The 18746-nt window shown below is 41.8% G+C and overlaps 1 protein-coding gene across 1 annotated transcript in view; it reads right to left on the reverse strand.

Moving 5' to 3' along the window:
• Window positions 1–18746, reverse strand: part of LOC125449196 (gastrula zinc finger protein XlCGF57.1-like) — a 32657-nt gene that overhangs the window by 1254 nt on the left and 12657 nt on the right. Inside the window, exons 3-4 of the mRNA XM_059641635.1 lie at window positions 18340–18469; window positions 15120–16010 (exon numbers count right to left, since the gene is read on the reverse strand). Coding sequence (XP_059497618.1) covers window positions 15120–15899 — 780 coding nt within the window. The 5' untranslated portion in view covers window positions 15900–16010; window positions 18340–18469. The remainder of the gene's footprint in view (window positions 1–15119; window positions 16011–18339; window positions 18470–18746) is intronic.

Genomic DNA, 18746 nt, shown 5'->3' on the forward strand with positions numbered 1-18746 from the left:
ATAAAGACTAGTTGTGAAATTGAGCTGTGGGATTTGCCTGAATACTGCTTGAAGCTAAGTATCCTGTAAAGACTTCATCACAGTTATCTGCATCTAATATGTGACTCCTCCTATTCTTTTACCATAGCCTCAATATCATTATTCATTTATTGTTCCTTGCTTTCACCAGCCTTACCTTCACTCTAACAGGAACATATTACCTCTGAACTCTTGCTATCTCACTTTTGAAAGTCTCCCACTTGTCAGTTGTCCCTTTACCTGCAAACAGCTTACTCCAATCAACTTTTGGAAGCTCCTGTCTGACACCATTAAAATTTGCCTTACTCCAATTCAGAACTGTAACTTCTTTACAAGGCCTATTCTTTTCCCTTTCTATTTTTAAACTAATAGAATTACGAGCACTGGTCCCAAAGTGCTCACCAACACTTCAATCACTTGTCCTGCCTTATTTCCCAAGAGCAGGTCAAGTTTTGCTGCTTCTCTAGTAGGAACATCTACATTTTGATCAAGAAAATTTGCTTTAACACATTTAACAAATTCATCACCTCTAACACTAAGGCAGCCCCAGACAATGTTTGGAAAATTAAAATCCCCTAAAATCAAAATTATTCTTACATATATCTGCGATCTCTCTACGTATTTGGTCCTCAATTTCCCTGACTACTGGGGGACCTAAAGTACGATCCTATCAGGTGATCATTCCTTTCTTATTTCTGAGTTCTATCCATTTAACTTCACTCAACAATCCCTCAGAAATGTGCTAAGTACAGCAGTAATATTTTCCTTAATCAAAACTGCCACTCTCATTCTCTCTTGCTCATTGTGAAGTTGGGTAGAGTACTTGTGGAATGGCAAGCAGGAAGTTAGAAGTTGGTGAATGTAAAAAGCTAGGGGCAGGAAACTATTACATGGTCCCTTTAAAAGATGATATGCTTTTTCTCCGCTTAGAGATTTAAAAAAAGGCTGTGAGCAGCAGCTTGAAATTTTGCAAGTATGCAGAGAGCATCCAAATTGAAATGTTTACATCAGAAGACCATTCAGTTGGCAGGCCAAGCAAGTTTATACCAAGACAACAAGTTTTAAATTTAGCCAATCAATTTGATTAGATCACTTGATTTGATCACTTAGATACCAAATTTAAATCTCATTGTTTTGACAACAAAGGATCAATCCTATTGTAGGATATTGCTATGCCAGCAAGGGTATAAAAGAAGGGACAGTTGGGCAAAGACAGGCGAGCTAACTGCCACCTGGCAGAGTTAACAGTCCACAGCTCTCAAGAGAGAATCGCTGATTCTCACAGAAGCTTCTAAGTCTTAGAGAAAGTACCATCTAAAGAACAAAGGTACCAATGGCACAACTGGTGAATACTCCTGACAGAAGGATCAACAGAGAAGGCACACAGCATTCTACTAGACATGTAACCTGGCTGTAATCTCTAGAGACTAAATTTGTTTTTTTCCCATTTATATAATTGGGATTTGTATTTATTGGAATGGCATACAATTAGAATCTTAATTTATTTGGGAATAGTTAATAGTTAGAACGGATTTATTCAGTATGTTAATAGTTTAGTTAATTTGCTCACTGTTTAAATTAGATAAATAAGTTGTTACTTGTTGATTGTAAAGTGTCACAAGTTTACTTTATTTAATCATTGGAAGTTGCTGAAAGGCAGGTTACACCATTTATCATACTCTTTTTAGAGATTATAGGGCAAGGTGCTCCTCTTCGGGTGTTTCGGTTTTAGTTCTCAGAGCGGGGTCAACCTCTGCTTTGTAACATGCCCCCCTTTCTACTGCATCTAAACCCTGGAACACTCAACTGCCAGTCTTGTCCCTTCCTCAGCCATGCTTCTATAATAGCTATGACATCCCAGTCCCATGTTCCCATACATGTCCCCACATTCAACTGCTTATCTGTAAGACGCCTCACATTGAAATAAATGTAGTTTAATTCTTCCAAGTTACCTTGTTCTCTGATTTTAAAAAAACAGAAGAACTGCAGACGCTGTCAATCAAGATCAAAAACTGGAGTTGCTGGAAAAGCTAAGCAGGTCTGGCAGCATCTATAAAGCATCTGACATGATAGATGCTGCCAGACCTGCTGAGCTTTTCCAGCAACTTCTGTATTTGTACCTTGTTCTCTGACCTGCTCTTGCCCGCCTTTTCTAATTAACTTGCTCATTTTTAAATTCAGAACCATCCTAATTGGCCTTTCTATTCTCGCTACTACTGGATTCCTTTCTCCCTCCCCCACCCCCATACCAGTTTAAACAGTCCAGAGTAGCACTAGCAAATTTCCCTGCCAGGCTTTTGGTCCCTTTCCAGTTCAGGTGAAACCTCTCCCTTTTGATCAGGTCTTTTATCCCCCCAGAAGTGATCCTAATTATATAAAAATCTGTGCAATAGGCAGTGATTCAATCTTCTCAGCTTTCAATTTGTCTGCCCTATCTAACTGTCCTACTCTCACTAGCATGTGGCACCACAAGTAATCTAGCGATTATTACCTTTGAGGTTCTGCTCTTTCACCTTTTACCTAACTTCCTGTCTTCACTCTGCAAAGCCTCAACCATTTCCCTAACTCTGTCATTCTTAGTTATGTGTATAACAACTCTTGGCTTCTCACTCTCCACTTTGACAAAAAGCTGCAACCACTTTGAGACATCCTTGACCCTGGCACCATGCAGGCAACATACCATCCTGCTCACGGCTGCAGAATCTCCTGTCTGTGCCCCTGACAGCAGAATTCTATACAACTATAATTCTTTTGAATCCTGACAAATGCTACTTAACATGAGATTCATTCTTGAGGGCCAAGATCTGGCTGCCACTTTTATTTTCCTCTGAGAGACTATCCCTCCCAACAGTACCCAAATATCTGTTTGCGTATATCTGTTTGAGAGGGAAATAGTCACAGCAGATTCCTGAACTACCTTCCTATCCTCCCTGACAGTCACCCATCTATTTGAGTGAACCTGCGGTGTAACTACTTCTCTAAATCTATGAACCATTACACCGTATCTCCTTTATTTTCCTCAGTGACTCTAACTGCCTCTCCAACCGAACCAAACCGCCTGATGAGACAGATTCAAACACATCTCCTGTAGTCTGTCTCCTAATCTCGCACATCTGACAAGAGGAGCATACCACTCAACTGACTGCCATGATGAGTGCCCCTTTAAATGTGGTCATGTAGATTTAGAAAGACCCTCACTCTTATCAAATCTTGTGTTTGTAGACTGATTACTGCTGACACTCTATGCTGGGAGAACTTTAAAAAAAACTATATGATATAAGACCTAAAAGAAGAAGCTCTAAAAAATACTTTTATTTAAAAAAACTACCCTTCCTTCATCCACATAGTCTTTAATTTTAAGCATGCAAAAGAGAAAAAAAATTGATTATTTAAAATTTTAAATAGCTGAAACTCCTATCAACTGAGAACAGCCTCCCCCTCGAATCCTCTATCAATCAGTCAGCACCCAAATCTCTGGATCTGATTAAAGTAATATTGATCTCAATCCCCTTCGTTATTTAAACAACGAATGTTAAAATCTTGACAAACAAGTTGAAAAGGTCAATCTTCCAAGCTCCTTGCAAACAACAAAATAAAACTTCTCTCCAGAGCTGTCGACACCTGGACAGGCCTCTCTTCACAAACTTTGTGTAATCCAATCTCTCCTTCCTCATGTACTTTTTTTAAGAGTATAAATGTTCCAAAATTAACTTTAAATGAAATTTTTCTGCTTCTGCTCTAGTAAAACCAGAGGAAAATAACAAGAAAAATCTCTAGCTAAGGAGCAACTGCAAGATCCATGCTGTTCTCCTTCCAGCATTTTTTTTTTGGAGAAGCCAGAGCTAGATTCTCAAGATGTAGAATCATTATGTACCTGGGGCAGATGAGTGAGGCTCGTGCCATGAGTCAGGATCTTTCATACTATACGGAGCTAACCGACTAAGTATGACCACTTTGAGCCCAGGAACCGCCCCATCCCCCCCACCCCAGAATTACAGGGCAGGGGTGTGGGGGGGTGTTACAGTTAGTTTTAGAAGATACAGGAGAAACAATAACACTACTGCCACAGTATAAGCATGTACAAGGACCTGTCAGGTGCCAGCCTGGTGTGATCCAAATACCCAGCAGCTCTTTAATCCTTCACTCCAGAGGCAACTTTGTCATAGTGAATTCACATCAAAACAGAAAAAGAGGAGAAGGGGTCTGATAAAATTAGCAGGTGCCAGGTCTGCATCAGGGGCGATGACTGTTAACACCCTCAACATAGTGTAAATGGATTATCAGCTACAACCCATCCAGGAAAAGATGAAGATAGTTATACAGCAGGGATTTCAGGATCAGGAAAAGTCTAGCAATACAGAATGGCAAATGGCAAAGATGACTCTGAACACCATCAAAGGATTGACATCCTCCAGTACATAACCAGGTCGGCTCAGGACTCGGCATGCAATAAGTTGGCTGCAGATCCAAATATGGCTTCACATATACTAGCTGACTTCTGATAATGTTTAGCATGAGTAAGTTGCAATTAGACGCTCATAGAGTACCGGATGAACATGGGTAGGGGAGAAGATGCCCTTGTACTACCACCGAGGCCTGACTCTCACCAACCAGGTCTTGAGTACTCCTTATGATAGTAAGAGCCTGTATTATATTGGTGTGGTGCTCCATACACCCAAGCATGGGGACAATCTGACACATTCCCCAATGCCAGCTCATAACATGGGTAAATACCACAAAGGTACTTGGATATCACTGAGTAATTCACCAAATCATACCATAGTTTTAAGGGGATTCAAAACGGGGGATTGATTTGTTCCAATGTCACCAAGGGGGAAACCACTGGGCCAGTCCAGAGGTCATGACTAGACAAGGGCTAACTCAGTTAGGATATGACTCTTGAGAGAACTGCTCATTGTCTATCCTGCTGGTGAATACCCAAACTTCTCCTAAGTTTGCCTTAATAAGATACACCTACTTTGTCAATACTTCAGCCTCAGGATACCAAGTTGGGCGCAACATGATTATCAGCAATATTTACTCTGAATTGACCATTATTCACCAAGTCTTGTTTAATCCAGGACTCAATGAGGAACTGCACATAACTCTATCCATCCACCCAAACAATACAGACAATGATCTACGGTGGTTCATAGCTGCTGAACTTCTATCTATTTCACACTTCATCGCAGAGTGGGTGAACATCGTTGTCGAGGCAAAGCACATGAAGGAAAATAATCATACAGAAGAGGCGGATAGGGACTTGCAAACTCCACATTTTTTTAGTAAAATTTGCAACTGGGGATTGAATACTCAGGCCCATCCGTGGATCAGGAGTGTATCTCATGTGATTGATATATTGCAATTTTTTACACATGTTGTAATAGTTTTATTGTGTTTCTTAAAATGGAAAGTTAAGAAATGTAAGAGAATGACAACAGCGATTGGTCTCAGATGCCAAAAGATAGCTCATATGGGAGAGAGTTTCTAATGGCTACATACTATAGGGTAGGAATAACATAAATAAAGCTAGTTCATAGTATTCCTTGCTCCTCGCTCATTGTCATTTGTATTGATGTTATGCTTATTTTGTAAGATGTGGAAAGCGTACAACAGTGTACTTGCCACGGAACAAAAGGAAAATGAGTAAGATATCATATTCCTTGCTACTCATGCATCGTCATTTATATTGATACTATGCTTATTTTGTAAAATGTGAAAAGCATACAACAATGCCATAGAGCAAAAGGATAATGAGTATGATATCACAGAATGATCTGTAACTTTGACTGTAAGTGCAAAGATTTAAATAGTATCGTCAAACAACACCAATGAGGTAATGCTTTGCTAAGAATAAATCAATAAGGAGGTAACACTCACCACTACCTGGAGGATATAGCAGACCTTGTGATGAACTCAGATAAATGGGTTACTGCTCCCAAGTTCCATCCTGCAGTTAGGAAGAAGGAACAGAATGACATTCCAGCTGCATTCCAGGGAGACGGATTCGTAGAAACCAAAGGAATTTGACAATTGCTAGCTATATATGGTAAAACTATTTGGAATTGGACAAGTTTCACAAGAAATTCCAAATAAGGTATCAGAATGCCAACTTGGCAGGGTGAAATGTACTGGGGGCTGGGAAACCCCCAATTTCAGCAGCAACTCCAGGAAACCCACAACTGTGAGGAAATACCATACGTCTTGAGGATAGTTCCAGCCTGGCCAGCTGCTAGCTTTCCTGAGTAATAAAATTTGGGGTTGGTTACAGAACTGCGGGTATTAACAGATGGTGGTTGTATCATTCGCCTAAGTACTTAATAAACTTATTGAGTTTTATAGAGCTCTATGTTTCCGCTATATATTTGTCTATGTATATACTGTTGTCTCACAGAGACAAGCAACAGTGGGATGATCGAGAACAAGAGGGTTACTTTTTAAAATATGGATTTGCCCATTTAAGACAGAGATGAGGATTTTTTTTCTCACAGCAACAGTAATTCTTTGGAACTCGCTTCTTTAAACAGGTGAAAGCACAGTCCTTTAATATTTTTAAGATAGATGTCAATACATACTTGACAGGAAAAGAAGTGGAAGATTATCAAAGTGAGCAGGAATATAGAGTAATCAGATCAATATTAATGAATCGCAGAGAGGGTTCAAGGGCCGAGTAGCTTATTCCTACTGCTAATTTGTATGCGAATCTGCATTAATGTTGCTTTACAACACTCCTGTGAAACAGTTTGTAATGTTCTATAATGTAAAAGGCTTTCTGTAAAATTAAAATACTGTAATTGATTTAAACATTATTTACATGTTCTTCATTACTTCTGGATGAATAACCTGTAACTCCTTGTCACAGCATTGTGGGAGCACCCTCCCCACATCAACTGCACTGTGCAAGGAGATCAAACATCATCCTGTCCACAAGGCTTCAGGTGACTGGCAATATTTGCTGGTCTTGTTCATGACAGGTAGGGGAGTAGGACTAATGAATTTGATTCTGCAAGGAGCCAAAATAGGCTCAGTTCTATATTGTAAACTCAATGATTCTATGATTTGAAGACATCAACACTAGAGGTGAGGGACCAGCCTCTGCAATCAATAACCACCCCCTCTCCCCAATCCAAACTAACAATCAGTTGCACTGCCGGTGTTTCCTGATTCAGTTCTGTGACTGACATCTCATTTTCAAGAAAATACAATACAGCATGCTGGAAATCTGAAAGTAAAAAGTTCCATTACTGGAAACCCTCATCAGGTCAGGCAGTGTCTGTAGGGAGTTAAGGTTCCAGAGTGTGTAGAATGAATTATAAGAAATTAAAAATATGCAGAATGGTCTATACCATTGTAGCAGTGCAAGGGAAACAACTAAAGTGCAGGAAAAACAATTTCTGGCTACGAAAGCCACTATTTAAAGAAAAAGTGGGTTCCTCAGCAGCACATGATCAGGGATGGGCCACGGTGGTAACCTCATTTAGTTACAATTTGCAGAAGTGAATGAAACACCAATAACCGCTAACACACATCCATTATTAGAGACGAATTTAGACAATGGCACTGAGACGATTGGGGAGGTCAAAGGTGAAACAAACCCAAAGACAGACATAGGTTGAGATCCACAATAAAGGAGACACACCAACTCCACAGTCATGGAACCTTTCTAAAATAGCACAGCAGAGTTTTAAATGCTTAAAATTGTCAGTGACAGGTTAAAAATGCTCACTTCTGAAACATTTTCATTGTTTCTATTTTTAAAATCTCATCCTGGAGCTCACAACTGGACCTAAAATGCAAAAGCTGAAGTCGGAGAAAAATGTCACAGTTGAGGAACTATCCAGGGGGCAGTGATGTACTTCCCAATTACTGGAGTATGGTCACATCTCACACACAAACAGAGCATCTGGGTCTTTGCAAACCACTCATCAACATCATGAAGGACGTGGATTAAAAAGGGACAAAGGAAGTTTACTGAAACAGACAAGGGATTTTAGTTGCAAAGTTATGTTGGAGAAAGTTGGGTTCGCCTCATTGCGGTAAAGGAGCCTCATTGTGGGAAAGGATATATCAAGAATAATGTCTACTCAGGATTGAGAGTCTCCATGTGACTGAACTTATGTAAGCAGTAGTATGGACTGTATTAAGAGCAAAGGCTAAAGAGGTTGGGGCTCTACTGATCAGAGTTTAAAGGAACAACAGCAGATTTCATTGACACTTATAGGATTCTTAAGGGTCTTGACAGGGTAAACACTGAAAGAATGTTTCCTCTCATGGGAACATGTAGGACCAGAAGGCATAGTCTCAGAAATAGGGGGTGCCAATTCAAGACTGAGGAGGGTCTTCTCAGAAGGTTGAGCGTTTTTGTAATTCCTTGCCAGACAGCTATAGGGATGGAATCCTCGTGCATACTTAAGGCTGAGATAGATAAATTTTTGATCAGCAGGGGAATCAAGTCATGTGGAGAAACTGCAGCAAAGTGGATGTGAGGAATGTTGGATAAGCCATGATCCTACTGAATAGTAGAGCAGGCTCAAAGAGCCAAATGCGATCAGAGATAATGGGAACTGTAGATGCTAGAGAATCTAAGATAACAAAATGTGGAGCTGGATGAACGCAGCAGGCTGAGCAGCATCTTCGGAGCGCAAAAGCTGACGTTTTGGGTCTAGACTTTTGTGCTCCTAAGATGCTGTTTGGCCTGCTGCGTTCATCCAGCTCCACACTTTGTTATCAAGGAGCCAAATGACCTACTCCTGTTCCTGTGAAAACAAAGTCAGAGTTAATGTTTCATGTCTGACTTGAAACATTAACTCTGGTTTTGTCTTCACGGATGCTGCCAGACCTGATGAGCTTTTCCAGCAACTTCTGATTTTGTTCCTGATTTACAGCATCTGCAGTTCTTTCGGTTTTTACTTGTTCCTATTTCTCGTGCTCTGAACAGATATGCAGATCTTGGGACACATGGAGGAGATCCCACAAGACAGTGGATCCAGACAGTGAGGTTTGCTTCATTTTCCTCCGTTACTATTATGTTTCATCAGTAAGATATTTTGGATTCAAATCATGAAGCATCTTGATGTACAAGTTGTCACCGTTCTGCGACTGAGGAAAACCGGTCTAAAGATAATGGAAACACGCAGGCGAGATAACAAGGTGCACAGTTGGATGAACACAGCAGGCCAAGCAGCATCAGAGGAGCAGGAAGGCTGACGTTCCGAGCCTAGACCCTTTTTCTGATGAAGGGTCTAGGCCCGAAACGTCAGTCTTCCTGATGCTGCTTAGCCTGCTGTGTTCATCCAGCTCTACATCTGCAGTTCCTACTATCTCCGAAATCCGTAGGCGCACCTCTTGTCATTTACATGTACTCGCTTTCTCCTGCCCAAGTAAGATTAGCGGTCACGCATGCGCCCTGATCTTCGACGGCCCTAGAAAAATGGCAGCCGTTAACCTGGGTCTATGACGAAGCCTGAAACCGTTCCCCGTTGGGTGCGAACAGGGATCCGCTAGTTTCTTAGTCAGGAGTCATGATTCGCACAACGTGTTCACAAAGCCTCTCCATACCCCTGCTGGAGCCATCGCTCCCTCTGCTCCGCTGCATTCTCACCATTTCCGCACCCAAATAAATATACATTCACTCTTCGGCACCAAGGCCGCGCGCAAGCTCCAGTTTTTCCTCGCTGCGCCTGCGCATCCTCTCTTGTTCTGTCATTGGTGGAATCCTGGACACATCCGGCCAATGACGATGCAAGTTGTTGTACCTTTAACTTGATTCGCGGGTTTACAGGGAAAGTTATACCAGACGCGTTGATTCCGAACCCAAACTTTGGTACTAAGATTTTTTTATTTCACTGCGCTGATTGGTCATTGGGTCAGAAGACCCTGACTGGAACAAAAGTGGTAGCAAAAACTGTTCTGCAAAAGGGTCACTGGACCCGTGATTTTTTCTTCACAGATGCTGCCAGACCTGCTGAGCTTTTCCAGCAACTTCTGTTTTTGTTCCTGATTTACAGCATCCGCATTTCTTTCAGTTTTGTAAATAGGAGCATGAGTAGGACATTCATCTCAAGCAAGCCCCACAATTCCAATGTGATTACAGCCCATTTGCTCAATTGCTCAAATCCTCTTTCATGCCAACTTTGACCGGATAGTCAGAAAATCCAGGAATGCACTTTGCTTGAAACCAATGCTCGTGCAGGAGCGATGATTGAAAATCAGTTGCCTTTTACAGAAGTAGGTCAGGTCAGGGCAGGTAATCAGTTGGGGGAAAATAAGGCTCTGAAAGCAACTTTCAACAAGAAATGGTCATGAAACAATTGAGCATAATAGCTACTAGGTGATAGTGGACAAGTATTGGACCAGAATGGTGTGATCAACCTTGTTGCAGTCCAAGAAGAGTGAAAAGGCTTACTACCACAATCATAGAGTCATATAGTACGGAAACAGACCCTTTGGTGCATTTATCCAAACTGACCAAATTTCCCAAACTAAATTACTTTTATTTTCCTGCACTTGGGTCATATCTTTGTAAACATTTCTTATTCATGTTCCCGTCCAAATGTCTCTTAGATGTTTCTACCATTTCCTGTGGCAGTTCATTCCTCATACGAACCACCCTCTGTGTAAGAAATTTGATACTCAATGTCTCTTTTAAATCTTTCCCTCTAAAATCTATGCCCCTTAGTTTTGAACTTTGACACCTTTGCTATGTACCTCATGACTTAACAATCCTGTATTAGGTAACCCCTCAACCTCCAAGGCTCCAGTGATAAAGTCCCAGCCTCTCCTTAAAACTCAAACCCCTAATCCCACCAACATGCTGGTAAATCTTTTCTGAAGCCTCTCCAATTTAATAATATTCTTCCTACAGCAGGGCAACCAGAACTGTACACAGTCTCCAAAGTGGCCTCACCAACATCTTGTACAACTTCAATATGACCTCCCAACTCCTATGCTCAATGGTCTGAGCAAGGAGGGCAAGTGTGCTAAACACCTTCTAAACCAACATGTCAATCTGTGATGCAACTTTTAAAGAATTGTGTACCTGAAGCCCTAGTTCTCTCTGTGCAACATTACCCAGAGCCCCTACCATTAACTGTATAAGTCCTGCCATTGTTTGCAAAATGCAATGCCTTGCACTTGTTCAAACTAAGCTGCATGTGCCATTTGTCAGTCCATTGGACAAATGATCAAGATCCCTTTGTCATCTTAAATAACCTTCTTCACCTGTTATCTATACACCAATTTTGGTGTCATTCGCAAACATATTAACTATTTCTCTGAAAACAATCATTCAGATTATCATTTGTGACTTTAATAAGAACTGTTTCAGTACATTGGCACAGACGAAAGCTGATGAGAGGGAATTCTAATGTGGAGTTCTGGAAAAAGTGGGTGTGGATTTGGGAGGTGACAATAGCATAGAATCCCTATAGTGGACCACGCCATTTGATACATGGAGTCTGTATTAGCCCTTGAAGAGCATCCCACTGCCCCCCCCCTCCCCCCACCTTATCCTCGCAACCCTGCATTTCTCATGGCCAATCCAATTAGCCTGCACATCCCTGGATACTATGGGCATTATAGCATGCCCAATCCACTTAATCTGCACATCTTTGGACAGTGGGGAGGAAACTGGAGCATGCAGAGGAGACACAAGCAGGCATGGGGAGAATGTGCAAATTCCACTCAGAGATTTGCCCATGGGTGGAATTCTGTGAGGCAGCAGTGCTAACCATTGAGCCATCGTGCCGCTCATGTTCAAGGACATCTAAAAATGGGGAAAGGCTGATTTTAATAAAAGATAGGACTTGGCCAGAGTGAACGGACTGCAGATAGTTTTAGGTAAATCTGTGTTAGATCAATGGGGCACATTCAGGAGGAAACAGGGATCATACAGGCTCAGCATGTACTATTAAAGATAAAAGGGTGGGACCAAGAAATCCAGCAAACTTGGATGTCAAGGAATATACAGGACTCGAAGTTTTAGCTTGCTTTCTGTCCATGAATGCTGCCTGACCCACCGTGATCTCCAACACGTTTTGTCTTCAGTACAGATTCCAGCATCTGCAGTAATTTGTTCCTATTAAGGAATATACAGGGTTGGATAGTGAGAAAAAGGGAGGCTTATGGGAGAAAGCAAGGGCTCAACACTGCAGAAGCACTAAAGGTGTAAAGAAGATGCAAAATGGAACTTGAAAAGGGAATTCGGCAAAAAAAAAGGTAAGGAAGGTTAATGTCAGGTAAAATAAAGGAAAATGACAATGCCAGTCTTCAGCCAATTCAATTTACTCCACGTGATATCAAGAAACAGTTTTTGGATATGGCTGACAATATTACAATTGACATGAGACTTTATAATGGATTGGAACAAGTTAGCTGCAAGCCAGACAGAAGAAACTGGTTATCTAATAACTGGCTCGAAGGTAAATATGTTACTGCACCCAAGTTTCATCCTACAAATAAACAGAATGACATTCCAGCTGCAGTTAGGAAGAATGACAGAAGACCAATTGGAATTCAGGACTAAACACTCATGTCAATTACGGATCAGGATTGTACCTTACATGATTGTTACAATGCATTTTGTTATACTTGTTGTAATAGTCTTATTGTGTTTATTAAAATGGAGAGTTAAGAAATGGAAGAGACTGACAATGAGGATTGGTCTCAGATGCCAAAAGAAAGCTCGTATGGGAGTGTGTTTGTAATGGCTGCTTAATGGGTAGGAATAACATAGACAAAGCTAGCTCATAGTATTCCTTGCTACTCGCTCATTGTCATTTGTATTGATATAATGCTTATTTTGTAAGACGTGGAAAGCGTACAACAGTGTACTTGCCACAGAACAAAAGGAAAATGAGTAAGATATCATAAAATGACTTCTAACTTTGATTACAAGTGCAATGATTTAAATGGTATTGTCAAATAACACAAATGAGGTAATGGTTTGCTAAGAATAAACCACTGTAAGGAGATAATACTCACCACTGCCTGGAGGAGCCCTGGATGATATAGCAGACCCAGTAGGGGTGAACTCCGATAAATAGGTTACTGCACCCAAGTTCCATCCTGCAGTTAGGAAGAATGAACAGAATGACATTCCAGCTGCAGTGAAGACCGATCATGGGGCTAAGTTACGGTTGAGACCACAAAAGGGAGAAGGATTTGTAGAAAGCAAAGGAATCTGACAATTACTAACTATATATGGTAAAACTATTTGGAATTGGATTAGTTTCACATGCAATTCCAAATAAGGAAATCGGAATGCCAACTCAGCAGAACTGAATCGTGTAAAAGCAATGAGAAAATCCCTAATTGCAGCAGCAACTCCAGGAAATTAACAACTGTGAAGAAATACCTCATGTAAGGAGGCTTAGTAACAAATCTGAGAAAAGTTCCAGCCTAGAGGCTGCCAACTCTCCCAGGTGAGGTCGATTACAGAACCCAGCATAGTAAAGGATGCTGGTTGAAATATCCCTAGCAGTTAAAGACACGTATCATTCACTTAAGTACTTAATAAATTAATTGAATTTTATAGAGCTCTGTGTTTCTGCTGTATCCCTGTCTATATACAAACATATGCAACACCTGTGTTGAGTGGGATCCCACAGGTGTCAGTGTTGGGGACCTTGCTGTTATGTGGTACATAGTAATGATATAGAATTGATTGTAGGAGGTCATCAGTCAGTTTACAGATAATAAAATAATTGGTGAGATGGTAAATAGTGTGGAAGGTAGCATTAGATTACAGCAGGCTATAGAAGGGCTGGTCAGACACACACAGAATTCAATCAGCAAAAGTGAGATGATACACTTGGGCAGAGCAAGCATGATGTACAGCAGGACCCTGGAGAGCACCAAGGATCAGTGGGACCTGTTGGGCATGTACAGTAGTCCGTTAAGATATCAGGACAGGTACATAGAGTGGTTAAGATGATGTATGGGATACATGCCTTTATTTGTCGAGGCAGAGAGTTTAAAATCAGGACGATTATGCTAAAATTGTATAAAACATTGGTTAGGCCACAACCAGAGTTGTCATGCAGTTCTGGTATCCATATTGTAGTAAGAAAATGATGGCACTTTTGAGGGAGTACAGAAGGGATTACCAAAATGTTGCCTGGGCCAGAGAATTTTCGTTATGACTCTAAGGGGTGACATAAAATTGAAGGGCATAGATAAGCAAGAAGGAAGGAACTTTTCCCCTCGGTAGAGGGATCAATGAACAGGAGCACAGATTTAAGACTGCAGTCAGGAGCTTGAGAGGGGATGTGAGAAAACATGTTTCATCCAGAGGGTGCTGGGAATGTAGAACTCACTGTGTATAAGAAACCCTTGTAACATTAAAATAGTATTTAGGTGTGCACTTGTCATGCCATGGCATTACAAGGCTATGGTCAAAGTGCTTGAAAATGGGATTTGAATATTTCGGTCATTTTTGACTGACAGAGACTTGATGGCCAAAGGGTCATTTTCTGAGCTGTAGATTTCTACAACAATGGCTTCAGAGAACAATGGGAGGTTGGAAATGGGGCAGTATGCAACAATGAAGGTATCACGCATTTATTTTTACAGGAGCTGGAGTAATGGCAGATTTGAAGGACAGAGGGAGAGTTCCTGAAGGGAAAGACAGGATGGTTTATAATGTCAGCAAATATGGAAAAATTGAGCAATCAGGCATGCAGTGGGAACAGGTTTGATTGAGCACCTGGTGGGATTCACGGACAAGGTGAGAGGTAATAAGTGAAAATGGAGGAGGAATGAAAGAAAACTGCCACCTCATGGCTCAGAGATGGAGGAAATTCTGAGGCAATGCAGTCAGTGGAAGACAGAAGTTGATCTGATTGTCTCAATCTCAGTAACAAAAGAAATTTCAGGACCTCCTCACATTTTTCATGGAAGAAACAGATGAAAGGATGAATTCTTCAAAGGAACTAATTTGATTTTAGGGAAATACACTGCAATTCAGACAAAGGTAATTTATTTACCTTTATCCAGGATAATAAAACCTAAAAGTGGCCTGAGGTTTATTGAAAATAGACACCATTGAACATAATTCAGTTCTGGATGTTACAAACCGCAAAATCCAATCATTGCAGTTATTTATGAACTCGCTGGTGTGTCAGCAGGTTGGATGACTGAGTAAATCCCTTCCCACATGCATGACAGGTGAATGGCCTCTCTCCAGTGTGAACTCGTCGATGTTCAGTCAGGTGAGATGACCGCTTGAACCCAGTCCCACAGTGAGAGCACCTAAATGGTCTCTCATCGGTATGAATGCGTTGATGGAGCATCAGTTCCCTGGAGCCTTTAAAGCACTTCTCACAGTCTGGACATTTAAAAGGTCTCTCCTCAGTGTGAACACGTAGGTGACATGTCAATTCCCTGGAACTTTTAAAACATTTCCCACAGTCTGGACATTTAAAAGGTCTTTCCCCAGTGTGGACTCGCTGGTGTCTCAGCAGATCAGATGACTGAATGAATCTCTTTCCACACTCGGAACAGTTGAATGGCCTCTCCCCACTGTGAACCTGTCGGTGCCTCAGGAAGCTGGATGAATCGGCAAATCCCTTCCCACATTCAGAGCAAGTGAATGGCCGCTCCCCAGTGTGAACTTGCCGGTGTGTCAGCAAGTTGGCTGACTGCGTGAATCCTCTCCCACACACGGTGCAGGTGAATGGCCTCTCACCAGTGTGTCTGCGGCGATGAGTTTCCAGCTTTGATGGAGAAATGAATCCTTTCCCACAGTCACCACATTTCCATGGTTTCTCCCCAGTGTGACTGCATTTATGTTTTGACAAACCAGATGATTGGCTGAAGCCTCGTGCACACACAGAACATGTAAATGGTTTCTCTCCACTGTGAACAATGTTTTGTCCTTCCATGTTCACAGACCTGAGAGATTCTGCTCCCGACAAATATCGTGCATCTGTCAGGTCTTGATGCGACGTGTGGTGGTTTGAGCTTCCCACCTGCAAATCCTGCCTTTCCAAAACCTGTAAAATGAGTTTAAAAATAAGAGAAAGCAGCTGATGGAGGTCTAAAAAAGAACACAAAGAACATCAAAACTAGGAACTGGAGTAGGCAAATACAGTCCCTCAAGCCTGCTCTATCATTTGATGTGATCATGGCTGGTCTGATCTCAGGCTGAATTCCACTTTCTTGCTCACTATCTCCATAACCCTTAAATCCATTATTAATTGAGCAGGTTGTGAAACTGAGCTGAGTGAATCTGGTAAATTGACAGCAGCACAGTGAAACTGTGAGCATGAAAACTGCACAGGGATTGGTTTAGAAACCCAATCTGCCTAGGGGAGGTGATGGCCTCGTGCTATTATCGCTGGACTATTAACCTAAAGACCCAGACAATGTTCTGGGGACCTGAATTCAAATCTCGCCATGGAAGATGGTGGAATTTGAATTTAATAAATACCTGCAATTAACAATACAATAATGACCACACATCCATTGTCGAATGTCAGGAAAAACCCATCTGGATCACTAATATCCTTGAGGGAAGGAAAGTGCCATCCTTACCTGGTCTGGCCTCCATGTGACTCCAGACCCATAGCAATGTGGTTAACTCTCAACTGCCCGCTGGGCAATTAGGGATGGGCAATAAAGGCTGCCTAACCAGCTCTGCCCTCATTTCCATGAATTAATTTTAAAAAACCCAACTGGTTCACCAATGCTCTTCACAGAAGAAATCAGCCATCCATTTGGACCAACCCAAGTCTCTGGCCTTGACATGATGAGTCAGAGAGGTTGAGCAAAGGGGAAACTAAATGGTATTTGTACATCTCTCCTGCAACACTTTGAACAGTCTTCCAAACTAACACCCACAGCTGTACCATCAGAGTGTTGACAGAATTCCCCAAATCCACAATGCCCAACTCCTAGAAGGACAACAACAGCTTGCGCATGGAAAAGCCATCACCTCCGAGACTTCCATCAGTGGGTTTATACTGGGTAAAGACTGATCACCTGCTCCACATGTAATAGTGGAGAGTGGAAAGAGATGCGAGAGTTTGGCTGGCAGGGCACAGCTTTGAGAGTTAGGCAGAGTGGGAGGGATGGGCTGTGAGAATTAGGAGCGGGAGTGAAGAGTTGTAAAAGTTTAGGAAGGTGGGAAGAGCTCAGAATTTGATAAGGAAGGAAGAGCTGTGACAGTTTACATGTTGTGAGAGTTTGGGTTAATCTGTGACAGTTTTGGTGGAAAGAGCTGAGAGAGTTAGAATGTGGGGAAACCTGAGAGTTTGGGCAGTGGGGGAGGGTGTTGGGTCGAGGGAGGGTTGTGAGAGTGAGAATATTTGGGATAGGGAAGAGCTTTGAGATTTAGGTTAGGGAGGCAGTATTGAGAGAGTTGGTGGGGGTAGGAGCTGCAAATCTCTTGGGGGGACTACGTGTCTAAGGGCAGGGAGGAGGCTAAGAGACCTTCAGACTGATGGTACAGCTGTGGGTGTTAGTTTGGAAGACTGTTCAAAGTGTTGCAGGAGAGAGCTGTAAGGGTGGGAGAAGGAGGGGCAGTAGGGTTTTGACACTGTAAGGTTTGTAGTTAAAAAGAAACATCTACCTTTTTACTGGGTTTTCAGGATCACAATTGGGTCTTAGAAATTAGGCAGTTGCCCACACTCATGATTACAAAATCTAGGGATCTGAAACTATCTCACAGCTGACTGCCCTCAGTTTGAGACCAAACTGCTCTACAGAGAGCTGGTATAGACTTGATGGGCTGAGTGGTTTCTTGCTTTGCTTAGTTTGTTTATCCTTTGCTCATAATTTGTCTCTTCAAGTAGAAATATAGAAAATAGGAGCAGACCAGGCCATTCAGCCACTCAAGCCTTCTCAAACATTCAATCCAATCATGGCTGATCAACCATCTCAGTGTTCTCTTCCCAGTTTCTCCTCACATCCTTCGGTCACTTTGATCTAAGAACTGCATCTAACTGATTCCTGAAAATAATTAATGTTTCGTCCTCAAATGTGGCATATACTTCCACAGACCGCACCTCACCACTCCCTGGGGTGAAGAAATTTCTCCCCATCTCAGTCCTAAATGGCCTACCCATATCCTTAAAATCCAGGTATCATTGAGATACATCCGTGCTACAGATCCTCAAAGACCTGTGGGTGGGGAAGAGAAGGAAAGCTGTGAGAGTGGAAAGTAAGTGGGCTGGGGATTAGAGGTGTGAGTCAGTCAATCCTTCAGTCAGTCTATGCAGCCTAACCATTCCAAGGTGGGATACCCTAAGCTGAACAAAGTGCTTCTGATGCTTTTCGCCCACACACCAATATCCGATCTTCCCATGAACAGAATGGACAAACCTCTTCCTTTCACGATCGAAGCCCAATGATATTCAGGTCCTGATGATTCGAACGACTCTTAGATTTTGATGCTGTTAGGAACCCAGCTGATAGTAATACTGGACAAGTCAGATCCCAGATCAAAACCTGGCTTAATAGAGCATAAATTTTATGTTTTTAGTTGATTACCTTGGTGGTTGGTCACTATTCACACACATTCACACAAGGCTGCCAAGGCTGTTTTAAAACAAGAACATTACATAGAAGATGGGAAAAAAAGAGCAAATTTTATACATCGAAGATAATTTTACAAAATCTTAGCACTCAATCTTTTTTCCCCCAACAACATTCTGTTAAGATACCTAACCCAGGGAAATATCACTCCAGGTTTTCAGACATTTTCCCAGTCTGGTAGTTTAAATCTGTTT

This window comes from Stegostoma tigrinum, chromosome 42 (genome assembly GCF_030684315.1).
Source record: "Stegostoma tigrinum isolate sSteTig4 chromosome 42, sSteTig4.hap1, whole genome shotgun sequence".
In the NCBI taxonomy this organism is placed as follows: Eukaryota; Metazoa; Chordata; class Chondrichthyes; order Orectolobiformes; family Stegostomatidae; genus Stegostoma; species Stegostoma tigrinum.